Here is a 23,466-nt window from a genome sequence, read left to right on the forward strand (position 1 = left end):
GACGCTAAGCCATCACACTGCACTTCTGGAGTATTGACTGACATACTCCACTATATCCTAGAACCAGTACCACTAAAATAGCACTCATGCAATGCACTCTAAAGAATCTAATTTGGGTAATTGCAAAGGATGCTAGGAACACTAACCAGCCACTCTGCATCACATTCAAAGGATACTCATACTCTACACTGCACAGAATAATTATTACAGGCTGATTTATAATCCGTAGTAGGTTTGTATTGCATAAATAAAAATGTTTACAATACGTGATGATCGTTTTCACCTTTGTAATATTTGTTTGTAGATTTATGTCAATTAAATATAATGTATTGAATTGAACTACAGCATTTTTCAAATGGTTCATAAATTCAATTCTTCACTCACTTTCTGCAAAAGTCAAACTAGTTTTCTTTGTCAATGTTTATTTAGCTTGTTGGGACCCTCAGTCTGTCCACTTCCCTTACTCCTATTTTTGTTTTTATTTAAGTGAAATGGAGCTTTGCTACTACGTTACCCTTCTTGTGCTTGATGAAATGACCCTTCCTAATCAAGGTTGTAAATAAAAAAAATAAAAAAACTCTAGTTACCATATGGTGCTGTAATTAGTAGATGCACAATTTGCATCCGATTGTGACTCCCCTTCCTGGACTAGGGAATCATGCAGGCATGGTTCATGTTTCACCTGGTCTAGGTACGTGCAAACATCTAAAATGTGCAGCATGTTTACCTGCCGTAAATTCAGGAGGCAAACACCTTTGCCAGGTACAATGTGCAACCTATTTATTATCCTGTTTTAGGAGCAAACATTTGTATTGCTTTTTGTACTTTTAACATGATTTTCTTTTTCGGAGTTAGAATAACAATCATTTCGTGTTTGGTTATTTAAAACCATTACAATCAATAAAAACATAAACAATTTTAAGATTCCAAGCTAAATGGCTCTCGGAGCTTTTACATTTATCAATCAATCCGTACAATCACTAATCATTAAAACAGTGTTAAAGTTCAAGTTGAATGGCTTTCAAGGCCTTATACTTTACTAAAGGCTACTGGAAAACAAGGTGCATGCAGGGTGCACTATATAACATTGCAGCAAAACAAGAGCTGAATTCGCACCCAACAAAATGAGTCAAAAAGTTTATGGACAAGCTCAGCTGTAACCAATAGTCAAACAACGGGACACTGCGCTGAAAGCGGACAGGGCGCTTAGTCGTTAACTTGAAATGGTTGACTAAAAGGAACTGCCTTGATAAGCTCTGAAACTGGAGGGCGGTCCTGTGGAGTGCGATAACTAATAACTGGACTCACTTTGCATGTTTTTACACCCGAGCTTCGCTTCTTGGCCGCCAGTTCCTCATTTTTAATCAACAGGAAGTTCAGAGTGCTATTGTCGGGGTTGAGGGCATTAATAATTGCCTGCCGGCACGTACGCATGCCAAATGTATTCCATTCTGGAGTACTTCTCACTCTCCTAGCAAGGCTGGACATCTTCAAACAATATGCTGATATGATTCATCATACATGCCACAACCACTGCACATTGTGGATTCCCAAGACCGGCACCACCTGGCTAGATGTTTCAAAAGCAGCCATTCCCCAAGCCTGAGGGCAATTAACTTGTTTTTTATATTTTGAGTATGTGCCGGCCCAATAGGGTTGGACATGCCTTAGGTGATAAAAGTTGATGACAGCCCAAGCTCACCTGCACTTCGCCAAGGTATGCATGTCAGCCTGACATGAGAGAATGTGCACTTGCTTTTTGATGCTTAGCTTGAAGACACTTTGACTCACTTGTGAAGTCCAAAGCTCACCGGCATTCAGGAGGCTGTAACAGTCCTCAGTTCAAGGTGCAAGGAGTACGGTTGTCTGGCACCACATGAGTAAATTTCCTCCCATAATAGTGCCTCCAGACTTCCTCTCCTAGCAAGCCTGAGTATGAGGCAGAAATTCAAAAAAGCACCTGCCCTTGTCAGACGTTGGTATAGAAATCTTGGTGACCAACTTGTTTAAGAGCTTACCATCCTTCTCCAGCACGGTTTCACTCCCATAGACCAGGAATGGAATGATTTCTTCCCACATTACCTTCATGATGGGTCAAGGCTCATCCCCCACAGCGAGCTTGACAGTTAAGAAAAGGATGACAGGAGGATCAGGGCCTTGGTTTCCACAGTAACGTGTAAGGGGCATTGATTATAACACCAAGGTATTTATATGTCTGCTCCATCGAGATCTTACTACCACTGAGGTGCTAGAAGCCCGCTTTGTTGATTTCCCTGCCCAACATTAAAATCTTATTTTTCTTTAAGTTAACTTCCAGGCAGTTAATATTGGCATAACAGGGCAATACGTTCAACAAGCGCTGCAGGCAAATATTCGTGTGACTAAGCAGAACTAGGTCATCTGCAGAGAGCAAGCTGCTAATGTGTTTGCCTCCAATCTTGGGGACATGGCTATTTGTATTATCAAGTGTGCTGGACAGATCAGATGTATAAAATAAAAAGCAATGGGACCAGCACAAACCTCTGCTTGACTGCCTGAGAGGTGCCAATTTTCCTGGATACCAAGTTCCTTTGCCCAGTCTGACATGGATCCATATGTTGGTATGTAGTTGTATATTTGCATCAAGGAGATTTGGTCGGACACTCCAGTTCAGTAACTCTATCCATTGGGCCCCCTTCGGGACATGATCATATGCTGCCCTGAAGTCCACAAAACAACACTGCATCAGGGTCCAAGTATGGATTTCCTTGCAGGGGCATCTTGTTTTCACTCCCCTCATTGCTGGCAACACCACCCTGGTGGGACTCGCGGTCCCAAGGTGCATCAGACCAATACACAGCCGCAGCTCAGTGGGAGGCACTGTCATCTTGCTTTAAAGCGCAGCGCCTGGGGCAAGGGCGGGCCTGCACGTGCCCAGAGGAGACTGGGCTGGGCTGGGCCCCTATTTCTTGGTTTTCTGTCTTTTTTCTCTGTTTTGTCATTTTGAGAGGTTTTCAGGGAAGACCTTCTTGACTATTGGACATCCAAGTCTCTGTAATTTGGTAGGTGGAGACGTATGACAATTCTCTGTAATAGTTACTTATGGCCATTGTTGTCGCGCCGCGCCACGCGGCGCAAGCCGAGCATTCGGCTCGCGCCGCACAGCGCGTTCTCAGGACGCGGCGCGCCCCGAGCCTTCTCTGCACAGCGCGAGGCCCCAGATTTTACTTGGGGCCTCGCTCTGCCTTTTGTTGCGTCCCCGTTTTTCCTTGACCTCTCCTTACCTGTTTCTTTTTCTTCTTCTTTTCTTCTTTCCTTCCTGAGGCATTTTCTGTCCTTTCTTTATGTCTTTTCCCCTTCCCATGTTACCTTTTTCTTCCCAGCATTCCTTGTTCCCTATTTTCTATCGTTCCTGTTCTATTCTATCCTATGTACTTTTTCCCTATCTAAGATGGTGTCTTTTTACTTCCTGTTGGTCACTTCCTGTTTCTTGGTATATAAGGGCTCTGTTTTCTCTCCTTCCTTGCGCTGCATCACTATCTGCTCTGATTGTGTCTTCGCTCCTGATTCTAGCCTTCGGTTCTGGATCTTGTCAATTTGTTTCTACCAGCATTTTTGTATCTTTTTGATTCCTGTTTTTGTTCTTGTTTCAGGAATCCACTGTTTGGAGGTTTTTTCCCCTTTTGGGGTTTTTTCCCTCTGGTACTATTTCTAAAGGGCACGGTCTGTTCTTGGCGGTTCCATTGCCGACAGCACCGTGGCTACTAGAAAGAGTCGCCCCTTTCTGGGCCAAAGCCGAACCTTCAAGACCCACGCCACTAGATCTGCGGTTTCCGGGCGCAAGCAACACGTAAGTCGTGACAGATTGCAGCGCCAAACCATTCCGACGTCCTCTGACACTATGGATGATACAGTGGCGGCGGCTGCAGATCCTGATCCATCTCTTTTGACTACTATTCAACAACAAGCTCAGGAATTGCAACAATTGCGCAACGAGAATGCGGTGTTGCGACAGGCTTTGGCCCTCCGCAGTGGCGATGTTCCGACTATCTCTGCCTCTACTCCTCGCTTCTCTGGTGAACCAACTAAATTGCGTGAATTCCTGGATGCACTAACGGTGTACTTCGCCTTCAGACCTACCCAATTCTCTCATGACAGAACAAAGGTGGGATATCTTATTAGTTCATTATCCGGTCCTGCCTTGGCCTGGGCAACCCCGATGGTGTCGTCCAACGATCCGGTATTGTCGGACTATTCTGCCTTCGTGACCCGCTTCAAACAAATGTTTAGTCGTCCAGGATTGGAAGCCTCGGCAGAGGAAGCCTTATGTGATATCCAGCAGGGTTCCCAAGATGTCCTTCAATATATCACACGTTTCCGTCAGTTAGCGGCAGAGACCACTTGGGTGGAGCGTACCCTGGTAACTTTGTTCCGCAGAGGGCTTAAGGAAGAAATAAAGGATGAATTAGTACATTCCACTAGAGTTGAAGATCTTCGTGGCTTGATGGATCAAGCACTTTCCATCGAGTATCGTCTTCAAGAACGACGAATGGAAAAGAGAAGGAGTAGAGGATCTTCTCAGCCAAACTCTTCACGGATGTATCTACCTCGTCCTGAGGAATCTCGTCCTCCTGTTAGAGACACAGAAGGGGAACCCATGCAAGTGGATACTACTCGAGGGCCGCTCTCCGCTAGTGAGAAGGAAGACAGACGGAAGAAAGGATTATGCCTATACTGTGGTTCTGCTGGTCACATGCTTCGTACCTGTCCTGTACGTCCATCTAGACCCTCGGGAAACGCCACTTCCCGTCCTCTGTAAGAAGGGAGGGGACGGGATCATCGGCTATACCTTCCATCAGTTCATTCAATGACAATACTACATACTTGTTCGTGTTATCTGTCATATTACAGCTACCTGATGGCCGTCAAGAAAGAACTCTGGCATTGTTGGATTGTGGCGCTAGTGGTATATACATGGATAAGACCTGGGCCACTAAGCAACAGATTCCCACACAACCCAAAGACATTCCTGAACAAGTGCACACCGTGGATGGATCCTTGATATCCTCAGGTCCAGTCGACACTACGACCTTGATGTTAAATTTACAGTTTGGTAATCATCAAGAACACCTCTCCTTTGATCTCATTTCGTCTCCCAACCATACCATTATTCACGGAATTCCGTGGTTTACAAGACATAATCCATATGTGAACTGGGTAACCCGGACAATATCCTTATCCTCACAGTTTTGTCTAGAAAACTGCTTTGCTTCCGATAAGTATTGGTCACCAAACAGACTAACACCTATTAAGAGTACTACGGAGTAGTCCATCAATACTATTCAAGGTGTTCCTGAACATTATTTAGAGTTCCAAGACGTGTTTTTAAAACCATCCAGACCTGTATTACCTCCACATCGAGAGTACGATTGTGCTATTCCTTTGGAACATGGAACAGTCGTCCCCTTTGGGAGGATGTATTCACTCACGGAACCTGAAAAGGAAGTTCTTAAGGAGTATCTGGAGGAAAATGTACAGAGTGGTCTCATTGTTCCATCGTCTTCTCCGGCAGGGGCTCCTCTCTTTTTTGTACCAAAGAAGACCAAAGATCTTCGCCCCTGCCTAGATTTTCGAGGCCTAAACAAAATAACTATCAAGGATCGTTATCCTTTGCCCCTCATCAAGGATATTCTAGAAGCGGTCAGAGGGGCTCAACGTTTTACCAAGTTGGATCTTCGGGGAGCTTACCACCTTTTACGTATAAGAGAAGGAGACGAATGGAAAACAGCATTCAGGACACCGTTTGGTCATTTTGAGTATAAAGTCATGCCCTTTGGTCTTACGAACGCCCCTGCAATATTTCAAAGATTTATGGACTCCATATTTTCCGATCTCTTGAACCAGACAGTCGTAATTTACTTAGACGACATCCTTATTTTCTCCAGACATCCCGCACTCCATTCTGCTCATGTGAAACAAGTCCTTCAAAGACTCCGAGCACATCAACTATCCTGTAAGCCCGAAAAATGTGAGTTCGATAAGACGGACGTCAAGTATCTGGGTTATCATTTAAGTCCCACCGGCATAGCTATGGACCAAGAAAAGGTACAAGCAATTCTCGATTGGCCTTCTCCTTCTTCTATTAAAGAAACACAATGTTTCCTAGGATTAGCAAATTTTTACCGGCAGTTCATTCAAGACTTTGCTAAACAGACCAGCCATATAACCCATACTTTAAAGAAGGAAAATCTTAAACAAGGGTTTGTCTGGACTAAGGCGGCTGAAACAGCTTTTCAAGATTTAAAAAAGGCATTCACTCAAGCTCCCATCTTAAGACACCCAGATACCAACAAACAGTTTATTGTAGTTACCGATGCCTCCGAAAGAGCTATTGGGGCTGTCTTACTCCAACTACAAGAGGATGATGGTCTTGAACATCCTGTTTTCTATTTGTCCCATATTCTCTCTTCAGCAGAACAACACTACTCAGTGCTAGAAAGAGAGTTGTTAGCCCTGAAGACAGCCTGCATCGAATGGAGACAGTTTCTGATGGGTTCCAAGGAGCCTTTCGAGGTGAGAACAGATCATCGTAATCTGCAATGTCTACGTAATTTTGTATGCCAAAATAGTCGCCAGGCCCGTTGGGCCTTTTTCTTCAGTCAGTATGACTTTTACATCACCTATATTCCTGGATCTCAAAACATTCTGGCTGATGCTCTGTCTCGCCGTTATCCAGATTGTACTCCTTCCCCGTCTCAGTTTCTACTGGAGCCTAGTAAGATCATTGGAGTTGCTCAATCTTTTCTGGAGGAGGTACAACTGGAGTACTCCAGCCTGTCTAATAGTGAAATAGAGAAATTAAGAACCTTTTTACGCAAGAAGGAAGGATACTATTATCATCAAAATCTGTTATTCCTCCCTACTAACAAAGTTCGAGACAAGGCATTACAGATGTGCCATGATTCACCGATTGCAGGTCATAGAGGTATCAAGGCCACACAAGAACTTCTTTCGCGATCTTTCTGGTGGCCTACCTGGAAATCAGATGTTGAAAGATACGTCCAGGCTTGTCCCATATGTGCGCAAGTCAAGATTCCCCGTAGTAGACCTGCAGGATTACTACAGCCTTTGCCAGTTCCACCAACTCCATGGCATACTATTTCCACTGACTTCATGTGTTCGCTTCCACCATCAGCTGGAAACCAGGTTATCATGGTCACTGTTGATTCTTTCACTAAAATGGCTCACTTCACTGCCCTAAAGAAGTTGCCTACATCCCAAGAATTGAGCCAGATATTTATCGACCATATTTTCCGTCTCCATGGACTTCCACATACCATTGTGTCTGACAGGGGGCCTCAGTATATTTCTCGGTTTTGGAGACATTTTTGCAAGACACTAAACATCAATATAGCACTATCATCCGGGTTCCATCCTCAGACCAATGGGCAAACCGAGCGTTTAAAACAAGGATTAGAACAATACCTTCGCTGCTTTTGTAATTCCACCCAAAGCAATTGGAACACTTATCTTTCTATTGCTGAATATTCCTACAACAATACTGTCCATAGTGCCTCTAAAGTCACTCCTTTTTTCTGTTCCCATGGCTATCATCCTACCTCTTTTCCTACTTCTCCTCAATCTACCTCTCCTCTGCCTGCGATTACTTCTTTTTCCAAACGTCTCCTGCAACTCCATAAACTCATTAGATCTAATTTATTGAACACCAAGAGATATATGAAGAAGATCGCTGACAAAAGACGTGGACCCACTCCAGATTATCACCCTCAAGATAAAGTCTGGCTTTCTTCCAAATTCTTGCCCTCTCGCCTTTCTCTGAATAAGTTCACGCCTCGCTATTATGGGCCTTTCCGTATTCTTCAGTTGATCAATCCTGTCACTGTTCGTCTTCGCTTGCCTCATACTTGGAAGATTCATCCGGTCTTTCATGTATCCCAACTCAAACCTTTTGTCCCTGATCCTTTCTCTCGTCAGTTTCCTTGTCCTCCTCCTGTGTTGGTGAATGATGCCCCTGAATATGAGGTTCAGGAGATTTGTGACTCTCGCCTTTTTCACCGACGTCTTCAGTATTTGATTCACTGGAAGGGTTATCCTCTTAGTGAATGCTCTTGGGAGGATGCATCTTCCGTTCACGCCCCTCTTCTGATTTCTCGTTTTCATCGTTTGTTTCCCTTCAAACCTGGACCTTCGGGGGGGAGGACCTACTGTCGCGCCGCGCCACGCGGCGCAAGCCGAGCATTCGGCTTGCGCCGCACAGCGCGTTCTCAGGACGCGGCGCGCCCCGAGCCTTCTCTGCACAGCGCGAGGCCCCAGATTTTACTTGGGGCCTCGCTCTGCCTTTTGTTGCGTCCCCGTTTTTCCTTGACCTCTCCTTACCTGTTTCTTTTTCTTCTTCTTTTCTTCTTTCCTTCCTGAGGCATTTTCTGTCCTTTCTTTATGTCTTTTCCCCTTCCCATGTTACCTTTTTCTTCCCAGCATTCCTTTCCTTGTTCCCTATTTTCTATGGTTCCTGTTCTATTCTATCCTATGTACTTTTTCCCTATCTAAGATGGTGTCTTTTTACTTCCTGTTGGTCACTTCCTGTTTCTTGGTATATAAGGGCTCTGTTTTCTCTCCTTCCTTGCGCTGCATCACTATCTGCTCTGATTGTGTCTTCGCTCCTGATTCTAGCCTTCGGTTCTGGATCTTGTCAATTTGTTTCTACCAGCATTTTTGTATCTTTTTGATTCCTGTTTTTGTTCTTGTTTCAGGAATCCACTGTTTGGAGGTTTTTTCCCCTTTTGGGGTTTTTTCCCTCTGGCACTATTTCTAAAGGGCACGGTCTGTTCTTGGCGGTTCCATTGCCAACAGCACCGTGGCTACTAGAAAGAGTCGCCCCTTTCTGGGCCAAAGCCGAACCTTCAAGACCCACGCCACTAGATCTGCGGTTTCCGGGCGCAAGCAACACGTAAGTCGTGACAGATTGCAGCGCCAAACCATTCCGACGTCCTCTGACACTATGGATGATACAGTGGCGGCGGCTGCAGATCCTGATCCATCTCTTTTGACTACTATTCAACAACAAGCTCAGGAATTGCAACAATTGCGCAACGAGAATGCGGTGTTGCGACAGGCTTTGGCCCTCCGCAGTGGCGATGTTCCGACTATCTCTGCCTCTACTCCTCGCTTCTCTGGTGAACCAACTAAATTGCGTGAATTCCTGGATGCACTAACGGTGTACTTCGCCTTCAGACCTACCCAATTCTCTCATGACAGAACAAAGGTGGGATATCTTATTAGCTCATTATCCGGTCCTGCCTTGGCCTGGGCAACCCCGATGGTGTCGTCCAACGATCCGGTATTGTCGGACTATTCTGCCTTCGTGACCCGCTTCAAACAAATGTTTAGTCGTCCAGGATTGGAAGCCTCGGCAGAGGAAGCCTTATGTGATATCCAGCAGGGTTCCCAAGATGTCCTTCAATATATCACACGTTTCCGTCAGTTAGCGGCAGAGACCACTTGGGTGGAGCGTACCCTGGTAACTTTGTTCCGCAGAAGGCTTAAGGAAGAAATAAAGGATGAATTAGTACATTCCACTAGAGTTGAAGATCTTCGTGGCTTGATGGATCAAGCACTTTCCATCGAGTATCGTCTTCAAGAACGACGAATGGAAAAGAGAAGGAGTAGAGGATCTTCTCAGCCAAACTCTTCACGGATGTATCTACCTCGTCCTGAGGAATCTCGTCCTCCTGTTAGAGACACAGAAGGGGAACCCATGCAAGTGGATACTACTCGAGGGCCGCTCTCCGCTAGTGAGAAGGAAGACAGACGGAAGAAAGGATTATGCCTATACTGTGGTTCTGCTGGTCACATGCTTCGTACCTGTCCTGTACGTCCATCTAGACCCTCGGGAAACGCCACTTCCCGTCCTCTGTAAGAAGGGAGGGGACGGGATCATCGGCTATACCTTCCATCAGTTCATTCAATGACAATACTACATACTTGTTCGTGTTATCTGTCATATTACAGCTACCTGATGGCCGTCAAGAAAGAACTCTGGCATTGTTGGATTGTGGCGCTAGTGGTATATACATGGATAAGACCTGGGCCACTAAGCAACAGATTCCCACACAACCCAAAGACATTCCTGAACAAGTGCACACCGTGGATGGATCCTTGATATCCTCAGGTCCAGTCGACACTACGACCTTGATGTTAAATTTACAGTTTGGTAATCATCAAGAACACCTCTCCTTTGATCTCATTTCGTCTCCCAACCATACCATTATTCACGGAATTCCGTGGTTTACAAGACATAATCCATATGTGAACTGGGTAACCCGGACAATATCCTTATCCTCACAGTTTTGTCTAGAAAACTGCTTTGCTTCCGATAAGTATTGGTCACCAAACAGACTAACACCTATTAAGAGTACTACGGAGTAGTCCATCAATACTATTCAAGGTGTTCCTGAACATTATTTAGAGTTCCAAGACGTGTTTTTAAAACCATCCAGACCTGTATTACCTCCACATCGAGAGTACGATTGTGCTATTCCTTTGGAACCTGGAACAGTCGTCCCCTTTGGGAGGATGTATTCACTCACGGAACCTGAAAAGGAAGTTCTTAAGGAGTATCTGGAGGAAAATGTACAGAGTGGTCTCATTGTTCCATCGTCTTCTCCGGCAGGGGCTCCTCTCTTTTTTGTACCAAAGAAGACCAAAGATCTTCGCCCCTGCCTAGATTTTCGAGGCCTAAACAAAATAACTATCAAGGATCGTTATCCTTTGCCCCTCATCAAGGATATTCTAGAAGCGGTCAGAGGGGCTCAACGTTTTACCAAGTTGGATCTTCGGGGAGCTTACCACCTTTTACGTATAAGAGAAGGAGACGAATGGAAAACAGCATTCAGGACACCGTTTGGTCATTTTGAGTATAAAGTCATGCCCTTTGGTCTTACGAACGCCCCTGCAATATTTCAAAGATTTATGGACTCCATATTTTCCGATCTCTTGAACCAGACAGTCGTAATTTACTTAGACGACATCCTTACTTTCTCCAGACATCCCGCACTCCATTCTGCTCATGTGAAACAAGTCCTTCAAAGACTCCGAGCACATCAACTATCCTGTAAGCCCGAAAAATGTGAGTTCGATAAGACGGACGTCAAGTATCTGGGTTATCATTTAAGTCCCACCGGCATAGCTATGGACCAAGAAAAGGTACAAGCAATTCTCGATTGGCCTTCTCCTTCTTCTATTAAAGAAACACAATGTTTCCTAGGATTAGCAAATTTTTACCGGCAGTTCATTCAAGACTTTGCTAAACAGACCAGCCATATAACCCATACTTTAAAGAAGGAAAATCTTAAACAAGGGTTTGTCTGGACTAAGGCGGCTGAAACAGCTTTTCAAGATTTAAAAAAGGCATTCACTCAAGCTCCCATCTTAAGACACCCAGATACCAACAAACAGTTTATTGTAGTTACCGATGCCTCCGAAAGAGCTATTGGGGCTGTCTTACTCCAACTACAAGAGGATGATGGTCTTGAACATCCTGTTTTCTATTTGTCCCATATTCTCTCTTCAGCAGAACAACACTACTCAGTGCTAGAAAGAGAGTTGTTAGCCCTGAAGACAGCCTGCATCGAATGGAGACAGTTCTGATGGGTTCCAAGGAGCCTTTCGAGGTGAGAACAGATCATCGTAATCTGCAATGTCTACGTAATTTTGTATGCCAAAATAGTCGCCAGGCCCGTTGGGCCTTTTTCTTCAGTCAGTATGACTTTTACATCACCTATATTCCTGGATCTCAAAACATTCTGGCTGATGCTCTGTCTCGCCGTTATCCAGATTGTACTCCTTCCCCGTCTCAGTTTCTACTGGAGCCTAGTAAGATCATTGGAGTTGCTCAATCTTTTCTGGAGGAGGTACAACTGGAGTACTCCAGCCTGTCTAATAGTGAAATAGAGAAATTAAGAACCTTTTTACGCAAGAAGGAAGGATACTATTATCATCAAAATCTGTTATTCCTCCCTACTAACAAAGTTCGAGACAAGGCATTACAGATGTGCCATGATTCACCGATTGCAGGTCATAGAGGTATCAAGGCCACACAAGAACTTCTTTCGCGATCTTTCTGGTGGCCTACCTGGAAATCAGATGTTGAAAGATACGTCCAGGCTTGTCCCATATGTGCGCAAGTCAAGATTCCCCGTAGTAGACCTGCAGGATTACTACAGCCTTTGCCAGTTCCACCAACTCCATGGCATACTATTTCCACTGACTTCATGTGTTCGCTTCCACCATCAGCTGGAAACCAGGTTATCATGGTCACTGTTGATTCTTTCACTAAAATGGCTCACTTCACTGCCCTAAAGAAGTTGCCTACATCCCAAGAATTGAGCCAGATATTTATCGACCATATTTTCCGTCTCCATGGACTTCCACATACCATTGTGTCTGACAGGGGGCCTCAGTATATTTCTCGGTTTTGGAGACATTTTTGCAAGACACTAAACATCAATATAGCACTATCATCCGGGTTCCATCCTCAGACCAATGGGCAAACCGAGCGTTTAAAACAAGGATTAGAACAATACCTTCGCTGCTTTTGTAATTCCACCCAAAGCAATTGGAACACTTATCTTTCTATTGCTGAATATTCCTACAACAATACTGTCCATAGTGCCTCTAAAGTCACTCCTTTTTTCTGTTCCCATGGCTATCCTCCTACCTCTTTTCCTACTTCTCCTCAATCTACCTCTCCTCTGCCTGCGATTACTTCTTTTTCCAAACGTCTCCTGCAACTCCATAAACTCATTAGATCTAATTTATTGAACACCAAGAGATATATGAAGAAGATCGCTGACAAAAGACGTGGACCCACTCCAGATTATCACCCTCAAGATAAAGTCTGGCTTTCTTCCAAATTCTTGCCCTCTCGCCTTTCTCTGAATAAGTTCACGCCTCGCTATTATGGGCCTTTCCGTATTCTTCAGTTGATCAATCCTGTCACTGTTCGTCTTCGCTTGCCTCATACTTGGAAGATTCATCCGGTCTTTCATGTATCCCAACTCAAACCTTTTGTCCCTGATCCTTTCTCTCGTCAGTTTCCTTGTCCTCCTCCTGTGTTGGTGAATGATGCCCCTGAATATGAGGTTCAGGAGATTTGTGACTCTCGCCTTTTTCACCGACGTCTTCAGTATTTGATTCACTGGAAGGGTTATCCTCTTAGTGAATGCTCTTGGGAGGATGCATCTTCCGTTCACGCCCCTCTTCTGATTTCTCGTTTTCATCGTTTGTTTCCCTTCAAACCTGGACCTTCGGGGGGGGGACCTACTGTCGCGCCGCGCCACGCGGCGCAAGCCGAGCATTCGGCTTGCGCAGCACAGCGCGTTCTCAGGACGCGGCGCGCCCCGAGCCTTCTCTGCACAGTGCGAGGCCCCAGATTTTACTTCGGGCCTCGCTCTGCCTTTTGTTGCGTCCCCGTTTTTCCTTGACCTCTCCTTACCTGTTTCTTTTTCTTCTTCTTTTCTTCTTTCCTTCCTGAGGCATTTTCTGTCCTTTCTTTATGTCTTTCCCCCTTCCCATGTTACCTTTTTCTTCCCAGCATTCCTTGTTCCCTATTTTCTATGGTTCCTGTTCTATTCTATCCTATGTACTTTTTCCCTATCTAAGATGGTGTCTTTTTACTTCCTGTTGGTCACTTCCTGTTTCTTGGTATATAAGGGCTCTGTTTTCTCTCCTTCCTTGCGCTGCATCACTATCTGCTCTGATTGTGTCTTCGCTCCTGATTCTAGCCTTCGGTTCTGGATCTTGTCAATTTGTTTCTACCAGCATTTTTGTATCCTTTTGATTCCTGTTTTTGTTCTTGTTTCAGGAATCCACTGTTTGGAGGTTTTTTCCCCTTTTGGGGTTTTTTCCCTCTGGCACTATTTCTAAAGGGCACGGTCTGTTCTTGGCGGTTCCATTGCCGACAGCACCGTGGCTACTAGAAAGAGTCGCCCCTTTCTGGGCCAAAGCCGAACCTTCAAGACCCACGCCACTAGATCTGCGGTTTCCTGGCGCAAGCAACACGTAAGTCGTGACAATTGTTTTTTTGTCCTCAGGCCAGGTGTGGCATTATAGCTGTAGTTATCTCCTTTCTGTTTTTTTTTATTTTATTTAAATTTGCCCTTGCAAGATGGGCAAACGGAAGATAGCTTCCTTGGATGTGGGCAGTTTAAATCACAGGGATACCATTAAGGTCTCTGCTGGTAGTAGTCTCTCCAGGGCATCTATCCTTTCCTGTTTAACCTCAGTGGCATGGGTGATTATTGAGAAAATTAATGCCTGTGAGGAGAAGTTGTGTATCCGTTCAGCTACTACTTCTCCCACTATGGTAATGGCTTCTACTCCAACTGTTTCAGATGATATTGCCCTGTCATGTTCTACTAGGCAGACATCTAAAGGGGGTGCAAGTTTAATGGATATAGCCACAACTATGACTATTGCTGCAGACATATACTAACCCCTAGTTAAGAAAAGGGACAGGAGCTCATCAACGGCCTGTGGCCCACCTGTGTACAAGCTCAAGAAGGGAAAGAAAGTGGGTGTGCTGCCAACTGTTCTGGAATCAAATCAAAGGATAATATAGCACCACAGTAGTCTGTGAAGTGTAATAGTCAGAAGTTGTCATTAGGTAATGCCTCCAATCTTAATTTTAGTGATCTTGCTCCCATTCTTCAGCCCGTGATTGAGGTGGTCTTGATAGCTGCATAGGAAAATGCATGGACAAGCTTTTATCTATCGAGAGGAGTCTTAATACCGTATTGCTCTTTTATAAAGCTAATTTTACTGAAGGGGGTCTTGTTGCTGATGTTGTTGGACCTGTCTCTGTTATCCATGGGAATGAGATCACAAGGGTTGACAGAAAGTTGGTAATGTCTACATTGGGAGATCAGCATGTAGTCGTTCCTTTATCTCCACTTACTTTAAATGGCCCTGGTGATACACAGGCTCATTCTAGGAATGAGACAACATGTTTGGGTTCTTCTGGATGCCACAAGAAACAGATATTTGAAGCTATAATATATACTGGAGAGGCAAAGGATGGGGCACCGGGAGGCTCCCCTCAGGACAGAGAGAGGTACATGGTGATCATAAAAGCTCTGGTACCATCCCAGGACCTGTTACTTTAAATATCCATCCTGCTGCTGCCCCCTATGTTGTAGTACTCACTGGAGTCCCCAAGCTGAAATCTGGTGCTAGGGAGCATTTCTCAGCACTAAAGAATAGGGTGACCCATGTTAGCGTGTCTGACCATATTTGGTTAATTTACATTAATTTATAAGGGGACGCATTTGTAGGTCGATGGACCTTTTGAGTGCGCTAGGAGTAGTTCCCACCATGAGACCCTGTGCCAATACAAGTCATTAGCAGTAACAATCAATAACATCAGTAATCAATAGGAGTCACTACTTTCCACACACCATGACCTCTCGGCCATGAATAACCACACCTTTGTGTAAAAGTTAGAATGTTTATTTCCCTATAATAACAATGCTAATATCACGTAACTTAGGTGGTCATTCCAACCTCAGCGGTCTTTTTGCAAGACCGCCGAGGGACCGCCGTGCTGAAGACCGCCAGTGCAGGCGGTTTTCCGCTCGGCGAATTATGACTGCTGGCAGCCCTCCGTCCTTTTCCGGATGAAGAGCCGCCAGCATCCATACTGGCGATCGGCAGGGAAGTGGAGGTTGCTCCACCTCCACCACCTCGTCAACAAAACACCGCCCACCGAATCATGTTCCGTGATTCAACGTGGCGGTATTCTGTTGATGGAGTGGTGGCAGCGGAGCAGCCCCCACCGATCCCGTCCCCTCCCGGAGGAATAACGGACCAGGTAAGTTGGTCATCCGTTAGGGGAGGTGGGTGGGAGGCTGTTGTGTGTTGTGTGCGTGCATGGAGGTGTGCGTGTGAGTATGTAGAGGGGGTGTGTGAGTGCATGTATGCATGTGGGGTGTGTTGTGTTTGGAAATGTGTGCGTGTCTGTTTGTATGTATGTCTGAATGGATGTGTGCATGTATGTCTGTGTGTGTGGCTGTTGGCATGTTTGTTGATATGTGTGCGGTTATGTGTGTTGGTGGTGTCTGCATGCGTGTACGGGTTGCGATGTTGGGGGTAGGGGTGGGGAGGGGGGTCCTGCCACCTTTGGGGGGTGGCAGGGGGGAGGGGGGTGTGGGAGACCCCTATCAGTGCCAGGGAAGGAATTCCCTGGCGCTGATAGTGCTTACCGCCATGGATTTCATGGCGGTTCCCAACCCCATGAAATCCATGGCGGTCAGTCGGGTCGTGATACTTCCGACGGTCTTGTGATGGCTGCCACGCTGGAGACCCAAGTATCCAGACCAGCGGTCGTCTCCGCCCTGGCGCTCGGAACGGAGAAGTGGCGGATGACCATGCCGGTAACCGGCATGGTCATAATTCAATTTTTTATACCGCCATCCTGTTGGCAGTAAGACCGCCACTTCTCTGCAAACTGCCAGGGTCGTAATGAGGGCCCTAGTCTTTAAATCAAATGGTAAGCATACAGAAACAATACTGGCTGACCAAATCTCCTAAAGAATCGGAACTTAATCAAATCTTGGACTACTACAAATCCTAAGGTTACACTACATATAAAAAGCAAGAATAAATGTGCAAAAGAAATTGCATACATTTAGATTCAGCAAAGAAAAGAAAAGACATCAACCAATATTATATGCAGCGAGCATCATCGGTGAGTACCCTAACTAACCTCAGATTAGGATAGCATGTTTGGACTTCATGCAAAAACAATTAATTCAACACAAATTTGGAAAAACATCTAGCTATGTCTCAATCAAAATTAGTGGTTGGTACCTAGGGACAAAAGCAAATAGACATAATACTCAGCAACATCGTCTTATAGCTTGCCTCAGTATGGTTCAGCAAGCAGTGACAATCTTCGTCAATTGGACAGCGGTTTGGTCAGCAAGGCATCGGAATTCAGCATTAAACTTCAGGAAAGAAATGTCTCAAGAACAGACATACAGAATGTCGCTTCTAGGCAACTAAGTTAAGGAAAAATAAGCATGTCCCCTCTCGGGACGGTCAAGAAAATAATGGCGCATCTCCTCTCGGTGCAGTTTGGCTAAGTTAGATTTCCTAAAACTACTTCCCACGTTGCTATTGGCCAAAGAATCGTACGTTTATGTTTAGTCCAATGAAAGTAGAACCCCAAATCTAAGTTTTTACTAGTACACAGTTCACATGTAGATGATTGGCTCTTCTTCTCCTGTTCCCGTAGTTGGACTTTGTCAGGTATCAATATTGTATCAGCTTATACTCCAGTCAGTGCATCCATTGTCTTCTCCTGGGAAGGTTGTCTTTACACACACAAAGTTATACAATGTTTCCCTAGTACAGCATATTCTAGCAAGCAGTTCTCATGAGAAAGAATTCTAGTTACTAGCATTTAGTCAACGCGGTGGAAAATTACAATTTAATTCTTTAAGCAGCCATTTTATAATTCACCTAAGAAATGCAGCTTGACATGAGGCCGTGCAACTAGCCCAAAGACCTTGCTAAAGTAAGGCCTACAATTAACAAAGCAAATAACCTTTATTATGACATACTACTACATTAACCCAAACATAAGCTCAACATTTTACATTAATAAGCTATTTATAAGTACACTTCGTGAATATTGACGGTCACTCAAGTAGGCGCAATTTCAAATGCGTGCATTACTTCTCTATGTTAACTCATTTTCTATGCAAATTGAACACTCAGAATACATTAGTAAAAATTCAGCGTTAACACCCACTGGCTGTCATGTCCAAGCTCTGAAGGTTGCCATTTGGCTGCCAGAGTAATAATGACCAGGACGGTTATTTGGGTTGGTCCCTCTTTGAAAACCTGTGCTGAGGACTGTGTTGTAAGGCAGTTTTTGTTCCACCCATGATGCGGTTGGATGAAAAATCTAGCCATCAGTAGGTTGTTGGTAGAAGGCTACTAAGGATACTAAGGAGTTTGTTTTAGCAACAAACAACAGGTTTAAAGTTTTGGGGATGGACGCTGTGGACTGACTCTCTTGCCCCTCGGTCACAACATCAATGGGTGGGGGCCAGCCTGTGTTATCACCTTGTGGACTATTGTCAACGTGCAATTTTTTCAGTCTCTTTGAAAAAGCTAAAAAACTAGCAACAGCAAAAGATGTTTAAACATCTGCAAGTAACTCTAAAAACATAAGAGCGGACCTCACTTGTACAAAAAGGGTAGATCTCAATAAGGGAGATAGAAACATTCTCCGTGGAATCTCATAGTGGCTGCAAACAAAAGTGCAACAAATCTTGTGGAGAACAAGTACAGGGGCCCAAGTTGTTGCTCCATGAGACAGGTTTTGGATGTGCCAATAACATATGAAAATGGTTGAACCTGAACCTTTTTAGGAAATTAACCTTATATAACAAATAGGGCTCAATAATAGGTCCAGGCACAAGCAAGGTATGGGCACGAACCATAGGTTTATTCAACTCTATTGCTTCCCTCTCAGATTTTCTCCACAGTAAAAATTCTTCCGGGTCTGGATAATATCACCCTTCAAAATAGAGGAAGGTGAATCAAACAAAGCAGGCCTGCCTAATTAAGCAAAGTTATCTTTGATGTACTTCAACCAACTGATCTGTGAACAACCATGAAAATTCAGGCAATCCTGTATAATCTCCCTACCTAGGTGATTTTCAGCCCGTACCCAGATGGTCAGCCACCTAATCAGTGGACAAAGGGCAATCAAATCTGATAAGAATGGTAACCCTAACTGCTCATGGGCCATAAATGCAGGTGTGTGACTGGGACAGCTAATAAGTGCCTGCAAAAACCATTTTCGACCACTTGTAAATCCTTAGCATTAATATAACCCGAGATGTCACTACCGTATATATATCCACATTGACAGACTTTGTTTGGTAAATCTTTAGCAGAGCCCCAAGTGTCTTACTTTCTATTTTTGCTGAGAAGGAATGGTTTTAGACAGGACTAACTTAATTGCCTTCACTAATGGCCCCCACATAAACCGGGCATCAAAGACAGCACCCAAACACGTATATGTATGAATCCTAGACAACCTATTACTCTGTACATAAAAGGATCTTGACCTGGTCTTTTTAGGGCCTATTACTATCAGCTGGGATTTCACATGATTAGTACAACGGTCTAAACTATTCATACTCAACAAAGCCAACAAGTAATGACTGAAACCCTAGTGCAGTCCTGGCCAGAAGAACAGCGTTGTCTGCGTACAAAAGTGCAGGGATCAAACAAGAACCTATAGGTGGGCAATCTACAGGCTTATCAAGTAGCCTGGCCCTCAAGTCATTCCCATACAATGTGCACAAAAACAGGGCCAATATACAACCTTGTTGTACACTACTCTGCAGTCTAAATGAGGTGGTGCAGGCCCCGTCCATATTGTAACAAACTACCACCCTCAAACCCTTCTGAAGGTCTACAAGAAAATCCTGAATAGCCGTATCCATGTCCTTGTCCAAAAGAATCTGCGAACTGCGTTTTAGCACAAGCAAATGTGCATGTATAGATTTGCTCATGTGATAATCTGTTGAGCGTTTACAAGTTCACCTTCCGTCCAACCACTTTTTTCCCAATCATTGAAGAAGCTTTATTTCTGCTCTTCTCAAGAGTACATTTCCAACCTTTCTCAATATGGGAAAAGATTAGATAAAAGATGGTGAAAACCCCTAAAACATGAAGTTAGTATGTTTGCACAGACTCCAAAGTGCATTCCAACCCTGAAACTATTGCTTAATGCTACTTCCAGGCCTAGTATGTAGATCTGTGGAAAGGTGGCAAAATGAGGGACGTGCTAGAATTCAACCCCTACTGTAGTATGAGCCATGGCATAATCAGAGAGGCTATTATCAGAGCTCGTCTATAATGAGATTGCTTCCATAACTTATCGGTGCACTGTGTGGCACTAAAGGGACAAGTGGATTTTTTTTGCAGGACAAGTAGATTTATGAGGCAACCTGTCACAGGAACAAGTAGATATTTTATTAAAATCCACACCCTTGAGATCACTTGTTTAAATAATGTGTGTGATTGATCGAGGGTCTGTTTATGTCTGTGATGGTTGGGTTGTTTTCTTGTGTTTTTTATATGGAAATGTTGTGTATTGTATGTTTTTACAGAACTTTAAGGAACTTGTACAGATCAAACAAAGTCATTTTGACTGGCTGTCTTTTCCTGAGAGTAAGGATTTTGCTAATAGGTTTGTCGGGGTGCCCCACTTCTCAACAAACCCTGTTTGATTCTTTGGAATAAGGCCCCTAAACACCACCCATTGTCACAATCCTTCAAGAGCAAGCTTGCAGAGAATTTTGCTTTGTTGTCCAGAAGAGCTATTAGCTTGTAATTGCTGGGGCCGGATTTTGACGTATTCATTTAGCAGTTTTGCAACACAAATAAACATGGAACAAGAATTATTTTATTGTTTTATTTTTATTTTCAATATTTTACACTAATCTCTAAAATTGCAAATGATACTCATTTGAATAAATTGGATCTCAAAGAGATATTATTCCTAAATGAAGTAGACCTAGGGCCTCATTATGACTTTGGCTGCCCTAAAAGCGGGCCGCCAAAGCCGTAGGGAGGATGCCACGTCGTACCGGTGGTGTCCCCAAAGAGTGTATTACAATGTTCCTGCCGGGTTGACATGCGTAAACATTGTAATATGTGTTCCTGCCGGGCTGACTGGTGGGAACAGTGCTACGATATTGGCCTCGGCTCCTATAAGGGAGCTGAGGCCAGTGCTTAATTTGTGCTTGTTGTTTCCGGTGCTGAGCACGGGCACTTATTTTTGAGGGCCGGGGCTTATTCTTCTGCCTCAAGCATTTGCTGTAAGCAAAAGACACATATGGGAAAGACGGATGAAGGGAAAAACGAAAAAGCGCCACAAAGGGAGAAAGTAGAAAGCTGCAAGAGTGAGCTGAAGGGTCAGGGAGTGGCTTTATGTGGATTGAAGAGGCCCAAGATGGCTTCAGGATTACGCTGCCTCAATGTTCCGTGTTCAGCCATTTAATTGCAGCAACCGCGTGTTTAAGAGGAGGGCTTTGGACACCGGCACCTTTTTATTTACAAATTAAGCACTGGCTGAGGCCAATACTGTAGCACTCCAGCACTCATTGAATGCACACTGTCTGCAGTGCTCTGCAGACAGTGCGCATTCCGAGGGTACTGAGCTGGGGGCCAGTGCACTTCCCATGCCATGTTTTGCAGAAGTGTTTGTATTAAAGTCTCTGATATTTCACATTCTGCATCACAGATACATTCCACTTCAGTGGGTCACCATTTTGCCTGCTCAAGCTGGAGCTAAGCAATAATGGCAGTTTCCCTAGCCCGTGCTGAAAAAAATCAAGCATTTATTAAATACAATGATATGTCCATTTTATAGTAATTTACATAAAATTGAGCACTCTGAAGCACAAATATCAGAAAGAACCTATGGTGCCAAAAAAATGGCTGTAATACTAAGGATACATCTTTTTATGTCTGACTACTAAGCTCTCTCACATATTCCATACCATAACCATACATAGAATGGGCTTTGGGTCATCCCACTTCAGTCACTCTTCAGTCACTGGTTGCTTTGAGTCACGCCTCTTCAGCCATAGTTTGATAGTAGTTTCTTTTACATTAGCATCATCCCATTGCTGTACCGAGAGTTAAACATCCATTTTCCAGCTTTTTGCTTCAAAGAAGGTAGTCCAGGTTCATATTTGCAGCTGATATGCTCCACGTTGAGGCTGAAAGGGGCACTAGATAAACTACTCCAGATGCTGCTGGAGTCTTCCAATCAGATACTCACTCGGACATAGCAGGGGGACAAGGTGCAAGCGCTAGTGGGCAAACATTCAGTTGAGGCATAGGAAATAAAAACAATGCGCTGATCACAATCCATTCATTTAAGATAAGTGCCAACCTGAGTGACAGGGCTACCCTTACATTCTAATTATGACAGTCCATCCGCTGCAGTCAGTCCATAATGCTTGGGACATTTTAAGAACTTTAGGGGCCCTGGGCCAAACGTATTTTGGGGGCCCTGGTTGGATCAGCTTTGAATTAACTATCCCATTTCAGCACTTTCAAGCCCTCTTTGGCCAGGTCACTGACAGTGCACAGGCACTCTAGTCCCATTTCTAATTGTGTTTACATCTTATATTCAGGGATAGTGGCATATGTTTTCAATAATATAACATAGCAGTAGCTCACTAATATTATTGCAAATAATCTCTATGACCCCTTCTCAAAAGAAACTTATATTATGGCCGTTGCATGAAACAAACACAACATTTCTCTTTAAAGTGTAGGAATAGACTATCACCCACCACCCGACATTAAAACCAAATTAAAGGAAATGGGTATTTAAACCAATCTGTTTAAGAATGAATCAAGGTAATCTGGGCAAGATACGGCAGAACAGAGCTGGCTCTATCAGGATGCCCCCTGAAAGACTAGGGCCCTGAGCCAAAGCCCACTGTGCCCATACCTTAAAACGTTTCTGCATAATGCAAAGGTCGGATAAGCTCAAGTTATGAGCTATATGTTATAAAATGCATTTGCCAGTAACTGCTAGGGGCTCTGTTGCCAGAATGGAGCTATCGGCATTGACTGAGTGGCGCCAGTTGCCATGGCTTATGCTGGCGCATGCAGGCCATACTGTCATGTGGCTTCCCTCTAGTCTGCCAGCTCCCCACTCAGACTGTGCCAAATAATTAATGATTAATGCTGGTTTCTCCAGAGGTATGAGGGGCAGCCTTGTGACTTGATGCAGCGAGGCCACACCCATCCACTCTCACCAAAGATCTAGCACGGTATAGAGAAAAAAGTACAGGTGTGGTAATTGAATGCTATGGAAGATGTTCAGTTGGAGAGCTAAACAGCTCTAGGTAAGTAATTAGACAATAACGTTGTTGAGAAAGACACACTAAAATTCCATTGTGGTACTTATATACACAAAAACAATATGAGCCCCTATATTATAAAACAGCCTCTATACATTGGTGGGGAGGATTGGCTATAAGGATTTTTTTTATGTTGTTTATGTAAACATTACAACAGAGGAAAGCAAAGCAAAGAGGCAGAGAAGCCCAAGCATGGTAGAGAGCGGGGACCTCATGGTCTTCTTGTTCACCACCCGCATCTTCATGGGTGCCACTACCCGGTCCCACTTGGTCAGGATAGCATTCCGTGCTCCGTCCCACTTCCCTGGACCAGTCAGTCGGTACTGTGGTGATGTGCAAGCGCTGAAGGAGACTTTCAGTGCCAGTCTGGGATCACTCAGAAGGAGATTGAAGAAACTGGGCTTCACACCGATCTCTGAAGCAAGCTCGTCAATGTACTCGATGAAATCGATCTGAAAGGCTCTGTCCTCGATGGTCCCATACCTTAATGAAAGAACAAGGC

The 23,466-nt window shown here is 44.4% G+C and overlaps 1 protein-coding gene across 3 annotated transcripts in view; it reads right to left on the reverse strand.

Moving 5' to 3' along the window:
• Positions 1 to 20,480: 20,480 nt before the first annotated feature.
• LOC138293021 (dimethylaniline monooxygenase [N-oxide-forming] 2-like) overlaps positions 20,481 to 23,466 on the reverse strand; it is a 291,867-nt gene continuing 288,881 nt past the window's right edge. For 2 of the 3 annotated variants that reach the window (XM_069231993.1, XM_069231995.1), the window contains exon 9: positions 22,981 to 23,447. In XM_069231993.1, coding sequence (XP_069088094.1) covers positions 23,102 to 23,447 — 346 coding nt within the window. In that variant the 3' untranslated portion in view covers positions 22,981 to 23,101. Of the gene's footprint in view, positions 23,448 to 23,466 lie in introns of all 3 variants that reach the window. The other variant, XM_069231994.1, reaches the window with a different exon arrangement.

The sequence above is a fragment of the Pleurodeles waltl genome, chromosome 4_2 (assembly GCF_031143425.1).
Source record: "Pleurodeles waltl isolate 20211129_DDA chromosome 4_2, aPleWal1.hap1.20221129, whole genome shotgun sequence".
NCBI classification, from domain to species: Eukaryota; Metazoa; Chordata; class Amphibia; order Caudata; family Salamandridae; genus Pleurodeles; species Pleurodeles waltl.